Source organism: Perca fluviatilis, chromosome 5, assembly GCF_010015445.1.
Source record: "Perca fluviatilis chromosome 5, GENO_Pfluv_1.0, whole genome shotgun sequence".
Classification (NCBI taxonomy): domain Eukaryota; kingdom Metazoa; phylum Chordata; class Actinopteri; order Perciformes; family Percidae; genus Perca; species Perca fluviatilis.
Genome location: NC_053116.1, coordinates 28554215 through 28570903, shown reverse-complemented (window position 1 = coordinate 28570903; position 16689 = coordinate 28554215). Strand labels below are relative to the sequence as shown.

The 16689-nt window shown below is 40.7% G+C and overlaps 1 protein-coding gene across 4 annotated transcripts in view; it reads right to left on the bottom strand.

The window, feature by feature from the left end:
• The window catches only part of nphp4 (nephronophthisis 4), a 185863-nt gene that overhangs the window by 127006 nt on the left and 42168 nt on the right, over positions 1-16689 (bottom strand). For all 4 annotated transcript variants that reach the window (XM_039800113.1, XM_039800114.1, XM_039800117.1 and 1 more), the window contains 2 exons: positions 14564-14713; positions 11861-11997 (listed from right to left, as the gene is read on the bottom strand). In XM_039800113.1, coding sequence (XP_039656047.1) covers positions 11861-11997; positions 14564-14713 — 287 coding nt within the window. The remainder of the gene's footprint in view (positions 1-11860; positions 11998-14563; positions 14714-16689) is intronic.

Here is a 16689-nt window from a genome sequence, read left to right as displayed (position 1 = left end):
CCATAGCTGAAAGGCTGTGTGATACACTTTAAGGTTGGGAAGGGCCAGGCCTCCCATGTTTGTGGTACGTTGCAGGGTAGAAATTCACACGAGGAACTATGTTCATTTTAACAACAGCAATCCTGGAGCGTAGTGATGCCGGCAGCGCAGACCAATTGGCCGGATCCCTTTGAACACTACTTAATATAGTTTCATAGTTGTCCTGGACAACTCGTTGTAGGGATGCGTGTATGGTGATGCCCAAATATGTAATTTTGCTTTGGTTGGTATTGTAACACTACTGGCTGAAGCCACATGCCTGTTATTCAATAAAAGAAGATTAGATTTATTCCAGTTAATTTTATAGCCGGAGATTGAGCCAAATTCGTTGAAGATTCGTTGAAGGAATAGAGTCCTCAAGATCAGAGATGTACAACAAAATATCGTCCGCAAATAATGATATTGAGCTGCTATTGGATTTAATCTGGACATTACATATTTTATTTTGCCTTATGGCTTGGGCTAACGGTTCAAGAGAGATTGCAAACAGCATGGGGGAGAGCGGGCATCCCTGTCGCGAGCCCCGCTCGATGGGAAATGGTTGAGAGTGCAAGCCATTGGTTGAGACTATGGCCGTGGAATTCACATACAAAGTACGTACCATGTCAATGAATTTGGCCCCCAAACAAAGATTCCCCATTATTTGCCACAAGTAGTTCCACTCTAGGCGGTCGAAAGCCTTTTCCACGTCCACTGATAAAACCTCTTTTAAAAACCCTTGTCACACGAGGGTATAAGAGAAATACAAGCCTTCTTTTTACAGATCACACAAATTGAAATATTGCTTAAATCTTAATCAGAAACTTTATACATGGTATTTGCCCTGATAAACGGCGCAGTGACTTCCAAAAGACTCACAATAATGCAAAACTTGCAATAGTTGAGATCCCACTAGTGATTGATGGATCCTACTGTAATTGTATCAGCTCTGTGCATCCCACAGTGTTCCTAAGTGTCTCCTGGAGGTCTCCCTGTTCATTTTGGTCAGATTCCCTGTATATATTACTTCAACAGAGGAAAAAAAAAAAAAGTAGTGACTTAGACTTTCAAAGTTTATGAATCTATCTCTTCTCCTTCAACCACTGTGCACTCTGTCTCTTCTGACTTATAGGGTCTATAACCAGTCACAGTCTATTTCGTCTAATCATTGTATCGTCAATCATTACGAAGACCTGCATTTCATGAATATTTGATGTGAGCCAAGTGAATTAAACCACATTCCTTTGCACTGCATCAGTTACAGTGGTTACAGGTCTAATAATGATAAGGAGAAGGCACTCAGCTGGCACATTCGGAGGTGCAGCCAAACTCGGTGTCCTTAGAGAACAAAGTGCGAGACGCCTGCTATTTCAGAAATGTACAACCTCCTTTGTCTTTTTTATAGTACCAAGTCCACAGGGGCAGTCCTACTTTGAGTGAGTTTTTCTTCTTTTAGGACAAATGAAAACTTCCTGGAGCTTTGTTGCCAGAGTCTTTCTCCATTCATTAAATCAGCCTAAGGCGTTTTGTTCTGCCTGCGGCATGGCATCGATCCTCGCTTGCTTCTCTCCTCCTATTCATCGTTTTCTGTGCTCCCAAGTCGTTTGATCACAAACCGAGATGTTACGTAATTTCTGACGAGATCTCAGGCCCTTTGATCAAGAGTAATATATTTTATTGAAGGTTTAGGTGAACGGTTGATACAGGTCATTTGAGGTAGCCTCTAGCTTCACTTGGGGAAGACAGACTTGTTAAAGCAACCCTAACGATGTATAGAGGTAGTTTTACAGTTTTTTTCAATTGCTTAAGTACAATTTTGAAAACAGGGACAGTCTTTTTCAAAACACTACACACAATTAGCACAACCACACACCCAATTAGCAGAACACCTCAGACCCTTTTCAAAATGAAACACTCTTGCAAAAACTATACACTAATTTATAAAAAACATTTTGTTACCATATGAAACGCACACATTCCATATGACTTAATCCTGTTTGAACCAGTTACACACTGCTGTTGCTAACCTAAAACACTTTTAGCAATTCTACTTCTCAGTGATTAGAGTACTGTAAATGAAGTACACAGAGAAAGTGCAAATTTACAATACGTTCACCAAACACTACACAAGACCAATGCTGCAGACTGAGGAAAATATAATTTATTTCTCTCCATATACCCAAATCAGTGCTACTACAGTAGTGTGCATAACACTGTTAGCTCAGCAAACAACAGACAAACATAAAATATGGTATCCAGTACAGGTTACAATCACAAAAATACACAGAAATACACAGAAAAATACTAGACATTAATCTCGCGATACAGGACGCCGGAGAAAATTTCTTCCCACGATCACAGGCAAACATCCTTGCATGGCAATACCACGCACAGTCTTGAATGTCAAATCAATCCTTGCACAGCTGCGGCGTTGACTTGGTCACAGGCGTCCTCCATGGCCTCAATGAGGGGTACCTGAGTCTGGGGCCGGAGATCGTGAATCGCGTGAATATGGGTCCCTTCCTCCTTGTTGTTCTCGACCCACAATCCTCAAATGTCACAGGGAGGGGTATCAAAAGTGCTGATATGGTGCATACAATGAGCTGATTACTGTAACTGTAGACAGATTTTCTTTTACCTGTTTCCTTGTTGAAATGTCCTCATGACAGATGCCACTGTATATCTAAGATTTGGCTGAACTCTTAGTCCAGCCTCCCTCAGCGTCAGTCCGTGGTTCACAACATGGTCCACATGGTGTTGTGCAACTTTCATTTGATAAATTTGGTCCTCTTCTTCTTTGAGCATATTCTCCGGCTTCTGGTCTTCCTCTCCCTCTCCCTCTACCTCTACCTCGGCCTCTACCTCTGGCTGGGCCTCTTCCTCTACCTCCTTCTCCTCCTCTGTGGATTCTCCCTCTCAGTCTTCTTCTTCTGACTCCTTCCATTTTGGTTGAGGGCAGGTGAACTTACCTGCTGCATTTTATAAGGTGCTTAAACCTGATTGGTGTGTCTACAATTAAGCAATCATGTGTTTGCATACCTGGTGGCTGTGTTTAACCAATTGGTTCATTTGAAAGCCTTTGCTTTGAAATTGCAAGGAAATTACATCATAATAAACTTCTGTGTCAAATGCATACAAGTGTGTTTAGTGCTTTGCAAATCACTGTGTGTGATGTTTTGCGAAAAGTGTGAAGCTGACAATGTGCTTACAGTTGTGCAGATCTAGGCTTGTGTTTTGCTTCTTGAGTGTAATGTTTTGCTACTTGTGGGAAAGTTTTAATTTTAGTGTGTAAGCAATAGTAAAAAACTGTAAATTGGGAGGTTGAGATTGCGTTTGGAAAGGTTTAAAACCCCAGTTCAAATTAGCCTATTGCTCATTAAAGCACTTGAGTTGTCTTTTCCTCTTTCGTGATTGTTTTGTGATTGTAAATTGTTTTTATATGTAACAACTTGTTCTGCTATCTTGGCCAGGTCTCTCTTGAAAAAGAGATGGTTACACTTTACTTTAAGTTTTCTACATAAGAGTGACATGACACTGTCATGAACGTGTCATAAAACATTATAAACAAGTCAAACGTTTATGACATAACTCTTTTTTAATAAGTGTCATTCGGTTTTGTCATGACACGTTATGGTTACGGTTAGGTTTAGGGTTCATGTGTCATGACTGTGTCATTACAGTGTCATGTGAGTGTCATGTATTCATGAAAGTGTCATGTCACTCTTATGTAGAAAACTTAAAGTAAAGTGTTACAAAAGAGATTTTATATCTCAATGAGACTAACCTGGTTAAATAAATGTTAAATTAAAAAAAGTGCGCTATGAAGCTATGGAAAGTAGCTACAGTAGTTCACATGAAAAGCACATCAACTAGGGCACTGGCTGTATGATTTATGGGAAAGTGGACTGTAAAAAGAAGGAGCCACACTGTGATAGTTTGTTGAGCTAAAAATAGCAATACTTATGGGGAGATTATGTGAAGACTGTATGTCAAACTAACAGCCAGCATAAAGGATTCGTCTCATGCTGCACTGTACATTCATCCGCCACCCCATTCCTCTTCATTTTTTTTTTTCACTCCATTTCTGCCTTGATACCAATTTAAGCACAGACACGCCGGCATGGAGTCACACATGCAGAAATGCACATATTCCCTCACACAATGGTAAAACTAAGTTGGCAGGTGAGGTGTCAGCATCAGAGACAGCTTGATGACAATCCAGCTGGAGTCACACTTAAAGGTCACACAAACTTTCTTTCTCAGTCTGTTTCTCTCTCTCACACTCTCTCACTCTCACTCTCTCTCTCACACACACACACACACACACACACACACACACACACACACACACACACACACACACACACACACACACACACACACACACACACACACACACACACACACACACACACACACAACCCTTTAATTAAAAGTTGCAATCAAGCTGATTTCTGCATGTATTAACACCTCTCGCAGACATGAGAATGTCGTCACACAACTGAAGGTATAAAAGCCTGGGACATTTAACTAATCTACGCAACTTGGGCTGGTTGTGAAGACCTTCAAAGAATATCGCACAAGTGACAGAAAAAAAAAAAAACTGAACGCCAAGATGAGATAATTATTCATGCTAACATGTCACCTACCTTAGAAAAAGAAGAAAAAGTTGTAGCCTCCTTTCCACTGTTTGTATTTAATTTGATACTGGCTCATGTACAATATATTATCAGCAAAGGTGCTGCCACAACCCACTACTATACATATTTGCACAAGTGAATGTCCAGACAATCCAAATGCCATACATGTGGATGTCAATAAAAATAACCTACACCCTCAGCTTTCAGTGTACCAGTCGATCCTCATTCACACGCTCACATATCATCATGATCACTGTGTAGGGACCAAAACAATTAAATCGCAGATGCAATGTGTGTGTCCCAGCCCAGGACTGTTTTTATGTTTAACGTCTTCTGACTTATTCAAAAGACGGAGCTTTAAGAGTTCCTCTCTTTTTCTTTTAAAAGATAAAATTTTTGTAAGAGCTACACTTAAGTTGGCAGTTTGATAAATGCAAGTTTTTTCAATTGATATTCTGTAATATCTTCATGTGCTAAAAAGGCACATAAGTTCCTGTAGATGGCAATACACATTCTCCTTTTTTTGACAAATAAATGAAAAGCTTCCATTTTTCATTTTCCATTTTGTTTTCTATTGTCTTTTTTATTGTGAACAGCGTGATTTTTTGTTTCGTAGGATAAAAGCAGAGATTGACTTGGTAAATATGGATGATACTCAAAGACTGAGATGGCTGTTCACATATGAAACTTATAAATTAGCCAATTATCTAGATAAAGCTTGGTAGAAGAGGAAAAAAGCTCTTTATCAAGATGAATTGTAGATGAGAATTTGCTGTTTGTGTGTGGTGTGGTGTATATGTGTGTATATGTATATATTTGTATTCATGTATTTCTCCGAATGATTTGTATATGCGACAGGAAGATGTTTGTTAAATAAGTAAATTTGTGGTGTCTTGTAATCCCATGTGGGATGGACCAAAATCTTTGGCATAACACAGAAATAAAACATAGCTAACTAACTAACTAACTAACTAACTAACTAACTAACTATACTCTGACAATATATTGTATGTGCACTATATACTAGTAATACTATCTATAATCTATGAGGGGCTTAAGCTGTTGTGTCCAAAACGCAAAAGCCTGATCAGTTAAAAAAAGTGCTAAGCCCCACTAGCAGACCTTAGAGGCTTAAAGGAATATTTCACCGCTGGAAAGCTGAATATATCTTTAAATTGGGTCACTTATGTAGTAGAAATGTGAAAAAAAAATTGAAATTGGTGCCTTCTAGGCCGAGAAAAGCCAGAAAATGTGTTTTGGTCTTATATGGATGAAAAACACCAAATCCCAGAATGCACCTGCTTCGTTGCTTTGAGTCCACTCCCAAGCCACGCCTACCGCTTGACAGACCGACAGAGGCATTCAACTCAACTCCGCGTGTTTTATTGTCATTTCAACCATATACACGAAACAACGTTTCATCGTTGAATCAAGTGGTGTTACACATTTAACATATAAAAAAACGACATTATATAAAAACGACATACCGAAACAGGCTACATTTAGTACAACACACTTTATAGGCTCCGTAAAGTTCAGCTAACGATACTAGCATTAGCGCTTGGTGGGCTGTAAACACCGAGCATAAACACAGCCGTGAATTAGTGTGTAATGTAGAATGGTCGGCATTTAACAGTCAAAAACTCCACCAGCAGTTAGCAGTTAAATGGATACAAATCACCACATTTCTGGCGCTTTCCGGTGTTAACACAGCCCACCTCTTTTACCTGGCGACAGAGCATCTCTAGCTCGGAGGGCTAGCAGGCCTGGTAGCTGGACAGTCCGGTACACTATTCAGGCAGGTTTCCACAACAACAAAAAACGGCAGTCTCTGAACTCACGTTGGGGAGTGTTGTTGAAGTTGGATGTAGTCCAGTTTGTGGTCTAAATGAGCGGACACTTGCAAGCAGGATCCGTAAAGTTCAGTTAACGCATACTAGCATTGGTGTAGCTAAACACAGAGTATAAACACAGCCGTGAATTAGCGCGTGGAATGTCGAATGGTCGGCATTTAACAGTCACAAGCTCCACCAGCAGTTGCAGTAGCTAGTTGGATTTTATTTCTACACCAGTCCGTTTAACACAGCCCACCTCCACGGGCCGGGCGAGCAGCCTGGTAGCTGGATAGTCCCGGTTCCGTACACTGTTGTTCAGGCATGTTTCCACAACAACAAAAACACAGCAGTCACTGAACTCACGTTGGGATTTTCGTTGAAGGAGGATGTAGTCCAGCTTGTTGTTTAATGAGCAGACACTTGCAAGCAGGATGGCTGGGACAGGTGGACAGCTAGCGTTAGCTTTCCACCTAGCCGATGAGGATGTCCCCTAGCCGGCTAGCGGCATTGAGCGACACCGCTGGTCTCCGCGGTAGGCGAAGCTCACGTATGGCCGAGTATTGAGTCTGTAATAACGTTTCCTCCATATTCTCCGATCTGTACCGATGTATCCCGGTGGTACACACGTCCGGTAGTTTGAATGCAGATAATTGTTGTAAATGTTTTCTGCTGAAAACCGAAAGCCTGTTTAGCGAAGATTCAAGATGGCTGACAGTCGTTTTCATTCGGAATACCTTGGCCAGACTCGGCAGTCCAACCCCCTGTGGGCGTGTTGAAAACATACGGAAGTAGATCCTACTACTGGCTGTAGTCCTTGCCTCTGGCCCAAAAATCTTCATCATCATCGTCATCGGAAGATTTTTTTTTTTCCGGCCCCAAATGCAGAAATCTCTCCTCTCAGGGGGACATGAGGGAGGGAGGCACGGTCATTCAGAAATTCTATCGGGTTTCTACTGATACAAAGCTGAATGCTAAATCGGTGAAGTATCCCTTTAAATGGTCATTGTCCTGAGGGTGGCAGTGGGGTTTGTACCTTTGGGAGTACGAAATGTGCCTCAGCAAATGTAAGGGCAAACTGCCTATTAAATTAGATTTTTTTTTTTTTTTTTTTTTTTTTTTTTTTTTTTTTTTTTTTAATCTTTTTTTTTTTTTTTTTTTTTTTTTTTGTGGTTTTTTTTTTTTTTTTTTTGTTTTTTTTTCTGCTGGGGGGTGTTTTTGGGTTCCACTAGTGCAGCATGGAACGTTAAGGAGGGCTGATTCTCCATAAAGCCTCCCTTTGAATATAACTAAATTTAAATAGGCTTGCTAGTCCCTGAAGAACTGGTTCCATCCCAGGGGTCTGTGGGCAGTTCTAGAAGGAAAGGAAAGTTGGACCCATGAAAGGACAGTGCCCTCTAATAAGGGTCTGATGGTGGCCCAAGGCGGGCACACTCAATAATATACTAAAAGGCAATTCCCTGTGGTGTATAGACCTCTAGTAGCGCTATGGAGCCGTTTTTCTATGAAAAGTCCCTGTTTAGTTAATCATCACAAGGACACATACAGTACAGGCACACGTGGTTAGATTGATACAGTCGTGCAAATGGTGTCACAGTAGTCCACTGATCAACAGGTGGCAGTAACACTCAGAGATATACTACGATAGCCGCTTTCCAAGTAGTTACAGGAACCTAGTTATAGGAAAAGTCCACTTCAAGCAGATCTACTAACTACTCTCCCCAAAACCGTTTTTTCCATTTGCATTCGCACTGGCCAAGTGGCCATAGGGACTATAGGAGGGGTAAGGGAGTAATGCAAGCACGGCAACGGTCTTTATAGTGTTAAAATCAGAAAACAAATACACCAAAAAAAGTGTATATAGCATATTTGTCATAATTTAAACAAGTCTCCTGAAGAGAAACGGGTATCTCTCTCTCCCCCGCCTCTGCCTGCTGCGATGTGGACGTGTGTCTTTGTGTGTGTGTGTGTGTGTGTGTGTGTGTGTGTGTGTGTGTGTGTGTGTGTGTGTGTGTGTGTGTGTGTGTGTGTGTGAGACAGCCTGGTCAGCGAGGTTGTCAAGCCCACAGGGCACGCTTATTGGAGAAATGGAAAATGCAATTAACCACAGGTTCTTGTTAATCTTATAATGGACATGTGTTGTGATATTTAAACAAACGAACCGTCAACGGCGAAATAAAAGCCTCTTATTTACAAGACCGGTCTGAGAGACCTCCAGCTTAGAGTGGGGTCTCTGAGCACGACTGTCCGAGCGACGAGCTAGCAGACGGGGCAGGCGCCTGCTGGCTGTCGCCTCACTTCATGGCGCTTCTCAACTTCAAAAACTTTGAAGCAAATTGTCAATTTGGCATCAATTTTAGCAAGACTGCCTATATTCGAAATCTAAACAGTTCATTTCTTGCTTAAAACGTTGTCGGAAGTGAATTTAGTGATGAATAAGATAGCAAAAACTGATAAAATTGTCCCGTTGTTGGTCTGTCTGTACCGGAAACCCGACCCTCATTGACCTAGGTCCCTATGTGGAAAAGGGAACAGCGAAAAGACCCTGCCGTGAAGTAGGAGCTGAAAGAGTTAGGGGAACTGCGGCCAGAGGAACTTAAAAATCCCCAAATTGGTCCAGTCGGAACACGAGAAAAAAAGGGTTCTAGTCATTTTATGTTCTAGGAACCGCAAAAATCCCTCCGGTCGGAAAGCGGCTAATGAGCCATCAATGCAGGGAAGAAGCTGCAAGCTTGTAAATTATGTAAACAATGCTGGATTTAAAATACTTCTATGAGGAAGGAAATGCACTCAACACATTTTTCAGACCTGAAGGATACATGCAATGTTTTTGGTGAGTTACACTTAGGGGTGGGCGATATATATCGTTTACGATAATATCGTCATTGTTGTGTTAACGATGTGCAAATTGACATTATCGAGTATTTAAATGACTTAGAAAAAAACACTTCAAAACACGCATGTCAACAAAGATGGCGGCGCGCGATTGTGCAGCGGCTACTAGCTCTCCTGTCGGTGTATATTTATACAAGTACAGCCACACTGAACTAATCAATATAGGACTACGATACAACACAAACGTTACGAGAGCCTTCCAGGCTGCTCATAACATCCCGGAGGAGATAGCCAGAACGGGCGCTACGTGGGTTGTTGTCCGCATCTAGCACGCCGAGCTAGCTACCGGCAGGATGAGAAAATATCTCAGGCCAGACCACAGGCGGAGGACTTCATTTTTGTGCATAATGAATGGAGTACCAACAGCAGGATCGTTGTCCAGCACGGCTCACCTGACCTGGAGCCCTGTCGGTAATATACAGGCCATTTTATTTACCACGAAAACAGCACACTGCCGTCCACATGACCCCCGATGCTAACGTTAGCACAAGTTTGGCTCACTGCTAACCATAGTGAACAAACTGCAGCGCGATCACCTGGAGGGGACACAGGGGACTTTTACAAGGCGTCCTTAAAGTCTGTACTCCCCAGCTTTTTCCAGCATGTAGATTGTGCTACTAGAGGGAAGAACACACTATAACATAGCATACAGAACTGCGCCTCTACCTCACCTGGGCCAGTCAGGTCACATCCAACTATTTCTGATCCCAGCATAAATCCCGGTCAGAAGGACTCTACTTGGCTGTATAGCCAAGTGGAAGGACTATCAAAACATGGCCTGACACTACCCTATCTCATCTCCAGGACTGCTTCCAATAAGGACATGGTTGTGTGCAATATGTTACAGAACAGAGCCCTTTATTATTATGATTTAATCTTGCTTGTATGCTGCACAATTTACATTACAGCAGAGGTGTACAACTGAAAGTTTACTCAGAGTTCAATGTTCCTACACTAGTTCAATTAGTATAGTAGGCTATTAGTATTTTGTCTTTAAATTGTTTTTACTTGAATACTTTCATTTTAAAGAAAATAAATAAGAATTGTTTTCATTCAACATTGTGTCCATTATTATAATCAGTGATGAAGTAACTCAGACTTTTAAAAACATTTTTTTAAAGGATATCGTCTAATTATCGTTATCGTCAAAATCGGCAAAAATAGAGATTATTTTTTTTCCATATCGCCCACCCCTAGTTACACTAAATGCGAACATAACTATTGTTTGTTTACAAGAAAACTCCACAAAGCCCCTTCAATTGATTTATTTTATTTGAATCAGTGCACACAAACGCAGCTAAAATCATAATTGTGTGTCGCCGACGAAGAGCACGTAGACCAGCATAAAAAGCATGCAGGGCCCGTACACATGGAATTAAAGCCTATTTAATCTTTTTCAGTGTTCTAAGATCACAACTGCTGTTATTCGGTTTTAAAAAGTATAATCATAACAATCTTATTCTTTTGATTTTCCAAATCCACACAATTCTCAAAAAATGACTGCAATATAACTGCATAACATTAAAATAATTACTTTTCACTGTTAACTCTACAGTAGAAACTTTCAACCACTTTAATGGCAAAGTTCCATTCTTCACTTATCCATCAAAATAAGCATGTAAGCCCAAAGCCACCTGCGGTTCCCTAAAACAAATGTTTCTGCAGTTATTCCATCTTGCTACACTTCGTATAAATGTACAAGGCAGAGGCACTAGTGCCTCCCATTTGCTCCACTTAATATACTCTAAACACTCCCATGACAGCATTGTCATATCAATTCTCCTCCCTATAAAAGACACATCTCACTAAGGCTGAAGTGAACAGATAGGGCCTGTGCAAAGCCACTGTACAAATAAATGCTAGTCCATACTTGCACCTGTCAAAAACGGTTAACCATCTGGGTTTCTGTAGACAAGAAAAAGAGAAGAGAATAGATAAGCTCCATTTAGTTTGGGAGGCAATGTGCCTTAAATTGCAGTGGCAGCCGTAAAAGGGCTTGTGCTTGCTGGCACGCTCAAGGAAAGGAAAGTGAGATAAAGAAAGGCATCAAGCTGGACAGAATAATCTTGGCAGAGTTGTGTCAAGGCCATCGTGGCCATCTTTAATTTGAAGGAGTGTAGTAAACAATCACCTCAGAAATGCTATCGAGATGGTGCATGTGCATTTATATCACAAAATTATGAGGTGATTTGTTTTTCCCTTGTATGTACACCATACACACTTGAAGGAAGTGGGTTGATAAAGAGACATATTTGCTTTACAAGTGTGATTACTTCAATATTTCCCTTCACACTGTATCTGCAGTTGCTTTGTCTCAATTGAAAATCCATTCTGAGGTGTAGGACTCACTGTATGAGAATATGGACCAAAGGTGATTGGACGTGGTTGCACACATCTCGTGACACTGTAACTGTCTCTAATGTGTCATGTGCATGGACTATCAAGGCTGTGTGTGTTATGGAAGCCTGGCCTTACTGTGTTATGGCAGTCAGCATTGATCAGCTGCAGCAGCTGGCTCTCAAACTTCTCCAGGGACGGCTGGAGGGAGACGGTCAGTCTGTTCAGGGTGAAGGGCAGCATTTTGAGCAGATGAGGCCTCAGCAGAGCATCTCCTGTACGAACACAGCACAACATATCAATATTCCATGACATTTACATTATTATATAATATTAAGAGCACTTCTGGGTCTAAAACGAGATTCCTCTTCCTGTGCTTTGTTAATTTTGTTTTCAGCTCAGAAAAGGTCAGTTCTTTTGGGGTTGCTGTAGAGGAAAACCACCATCTAGTGTAATAAATGTGTGAAACAACTTGTGAAGCATATTTCAGCATATTCCTTTGTGACCCACTTGCAAAAGATCCCTGACATTTTCCATCACCCCCAGAACATTTATACTGGAACCCAAGAAGTTCTTATAGAAACCTAAAAGCGAGAGGTCAAGTGGAAAATACATGGATTGATACACTGTTATAGCCAAGCTGATTCTTTGTGTGTGTGTGTGTGTGTGTGTGTGTGTGTGTGTGTGTGTGTGTGTGTGTGTGTGTGTGTGTCTTCTTATAAAGTGAGCTGAACTTCTCCTAGATACTTTATTAGTAGTGTCAACATCAGTATCAAATGGTCCGTATCCAGAAATACTTGATGTTTCATGGCAGGTTTATTTTTTAATATGTCTGCCTCACCCTGGACTCCAGAGACACTCCACATCAAATATTATATACTCCTAGAATGTGTGGTTGACATCTTGTTGTTTATATGTGTAACCACACTTTTTAATACTCCCCCATGGAGCTATCCATGAGTTGGATAAGGAAACACACCCCTTTTTTGGCAGCAGATGTTTGCAGGGTAAACTCTTTGATTTTTTATTTATTTTAAAATAACTTTTGCTGGGAGACAGCAGCTCCATTAATGACTGCTCCATTGATTTTTGGTAAGCTGCCTAATGTCAATTTACTGGAATATTTACACCACAGAGAGAGAGAGAGAGAGAGAGAGAGAGAGAGAGAGAGAGAGAGAGAGAGAGAGAGAAAGAAATACCATCACTGGTGTCAAACAATCCCAACAAAAATGGATTCCATTTGGACACTTGACTTAAATTGAATCAGATTGAGATGCTGAGATGCTTTCTTCAAATCGATTGAAGAAAGCATCTCAGCCAATGAATGAAGCAGGAAAGCCTGTGATGTCCACAATCACCCCTTTCAAACACAACAAAGACAAAATAGCCAGTGTGATTGTAATTTCTTCAAGAGTAATGTAGCCAATCAAGTGTCTCACTGCAGCCTTTGTCTCTGGAGCGCAGAGTTGGACTGTTTTGAATGCACCCTGAATATCAAACCGGTGGCTGTGGTCTTAAAATGAAGCTTAGGTCTGTGCTGCTCACAGCCCCAGAACATGAAGAGGATTAGCCAGCTAACCATACCTCCCACTGACTCCCAATGATTATAGCTCGGCACTGTCAGACTTCATTACATTCCCCCTTACAAACTTACTTTCTAAGTACTGCAGACATTTCAACTTCTGATGGAACTAAGTTTCAAAATAAGGCCACTATTAAGTACCATGATGAATATCCTGTTTGTTATTTTAACAGTTGGAAAGAGACAAGTGAGTAGTTGCTGAAGTATGTCATAGAAGATTACACCTGATGTGTGCTGAAGGTGTTGGGTTGTTAACTTCTGATTTCTGTAGCTTGAGTTTAGGTGACCCCTTTGTTCACTTATAAAATAATTCTCACTTATGGCACAACACACCAGTTTTTCCCAGGTTGGAAGCATTTTATCATTTAACATAACAGCATGTTACGACAACTTGAGTGCAAAGAGCAAAAACAAGCTCTAAAAAGTTGATGACATTGCAGGGAAGGTGATTGGCAAGTCACAGAAACAACTTAGCAATACATTTGACAGTGCTGCACACAGAAAGGCTAAACATAAAACTGTAGATACCTCACACCCGCTACACTCAAAGTTTAAGATGATCTTGTCCCATAGTCGATGTAGGATTCCAAGGGCCAGCCGGAATATATACAAGATACAGGCAATGAACACAAAATGACTGCATCAAGGAAGACTTGTTATTTTTTAAGATGTGTTCTCTATTATTATTTACTTATTTGATGCTTCCGGCCAATTTTCACTTATATATATATATATATATATATATATATATATATATATATATATATTTTATGGTGTGTTTTGTTATGTGTATGGTATGGACCTTGCTGTACTTGGGAGAAGCCAAAGACAAATTTCCACTGATAAAGTAAAACTAATCTAAGGCAAACAATTTGAATTTGTAAACTCAGTATGATTTTAATTGGCCGACCGTCAACACCAACTGACCCCGAATTCTTACACATTTTTCTGCCTTGTGAGTTTTTTTTATCTTATCCTGATTATTTATCCCTTTTTACATTAGCCCAGAGAAGATTGATGTATGCATGCTCTTTAAAAACCACACGCTGCTTCACACTACTACACTACTACCGTTCCACATATTCACATCTAGGAGTAACACAGTGTCATTACAGTCTTCTAATCGTATCATCTGAGGCCGTCTACAGAAGTAACTGGGAGTCAACGATCTTAAAACATCTTAAAAGAGCATTTGTTACTGTAGGGGAGTGTATTACTTAATCTTTGGACTTACACCTTCCCAGTTATGTGAAGTTTACCTGTTGGAGAAGCTGCAAGGCCGGGAATGTTCTCATTTCCAGATATAAGGACATTCTCTGGAAGGAGGTGCATCACGGAAACCAGCGCGGGGTGGTTTTTTATCACACATTCCAAATGTGCTCCATCAATAGTCTTCAGGAGGCTGCCGTCTGCAGAAAAACACATAACAAATTTATGTAGAACTGTTTTTTGTTTTTTTAAAGATAATTTTTTGGGCTTTTCCGCCTTTATTTGACAGGACAGCAAGGTGAGAAAGGGGAGAGAGAGAGGGAAGACATGCAGGAAATCGTCACAGGTCGGAATCAAACCCTGGACCTCTGCGTCGAGGCATAAACCTCAAAGTATATGTGTGCCTGCTCTACTCACTGAGCCAACCCGGCCACAACGTAGAACAGTTTTACTATTTCACATGCATTTCATGACAAACAAGCAAACTGCCACTTTGAATACAAATGAGTTAGATATGATATTCCAGCCTACCATTATCCCCAACCCACCCACAGAATCAATCTCATTGATGCGTCAGAGTGTAATATTTCCCAAAAAGCAGTGAGTCACAGACAACATGACACCCAACACGCAGACCATTTTTCAATATTCCATTTTGGTGTTGGTGACCTAGGTGCAATGTTCCATTACACCGGAAGCATCGTTTTCCATGGCTAAACTGAAATGAGAACCATTCAACTTGGAAAAGGCGTTCCTCCAGAAGAGCACTGCAGCGTAGATGAGGCACACGGTACGAGCAACGAGGTAGACATTGTCATCTTTCAAGCAGGTCATCCAATGACAAGTGACAACCCACAATGCCTGCCATCGACACAAAGCACAGACCATTTGGAAGGTGAGCAAAGCGGCGTTTGATTCGCCCCGTATGTTAGCTTTCTTCAAGCCTGAACAGCATCACAATCATTCACTCTGACAGGGTTAGTGATTGCACCTTTAAAAGCATCAGTGGCCATCAACACAGGGAGCTCTATTCACTCCCATAGGCTGTTTCAACAAGGTGACAGTGAGCAATCTGAAGGTGAGTAGTTAGAGAAAGTGAAATGGTGGCGATATCTGAGAGCATTTAAGTGCTGGGATGTGTTTTAGTTCATAATTATCATGGTGAACAGTGTTTGTCTAAAAATATTAAGATTTTTGCCAATTTCTGTAAATTCATAGGTGTACGCGGAGCAAATCAATATAAATATATTTAGGTATTCACTATTCAGGAACAAAATACTGTTTGTAAGCTTCTAACATTTTAATGGAAGCCAAAGAGAGCTTATACAAAAGCCTGCCATCCTTCTGGCTTCAAGTTGTGTGGAAAAAATATTAATTTCCAGCAGGACAGTCACCCTAAATGTGCATCAATGTGATGCCAGCTATGTTTGAAGTCCAAGGAAGAGCAGGGATTGCTGACTGCAAAGCTTTCCCTCCACAGTCAGCATACCTAAACCCCCAAACATTTAGGGAAAATATGAAACTAGAAAAGATGAGACACACTGTAAGACACAAGACACTGTTGGATCCTCTGAAAGAGTGCTAGAATAATGTGATTTTGTTTTTGAAAATCTCCAAACACTTCGATACCAGGGTTCAGGTTCAAGCTGTGATCAACATAAAATGATGGACAGACCAAACATTAAGAGTTAATGATGTTCAGTGAATATAAATGCACTGTCAAATTAAACAATCTAAGAACAAAAAATACTAAGGATTTATTTGGGGTTTCGAGGTGTCACTTTATCCTCATTATAACAAGCTAAGTGTTTTACTTTGAAGAACATTTCCTGATAAAAGACCCTGGATTGTTACAGACTAATCAATAAAGCCCAAATTATACTTGTGTGCCCATCACTGTCCATATCCATTTAAGTATATATGGCCTTTAATGTACAGCAGAAAACCAAAGTCCCAAAGTACAGCCATCAAAATATGCAGCTACAGCATCACAGTTGTAATAAAAAATACCCAACATCCCACAGTTTGGGGAAATTGCTGAATGTAGTCCACACAAGGGCAGTTCTCTCAATAAACTCAATGTATCAGCTTCTAAACATCACATCAGTGCATTTTTATGACTGCCTGACAAACTTGGCCCACAAGAAAAACAAGTTTAATACCTGGAGTATAGAAA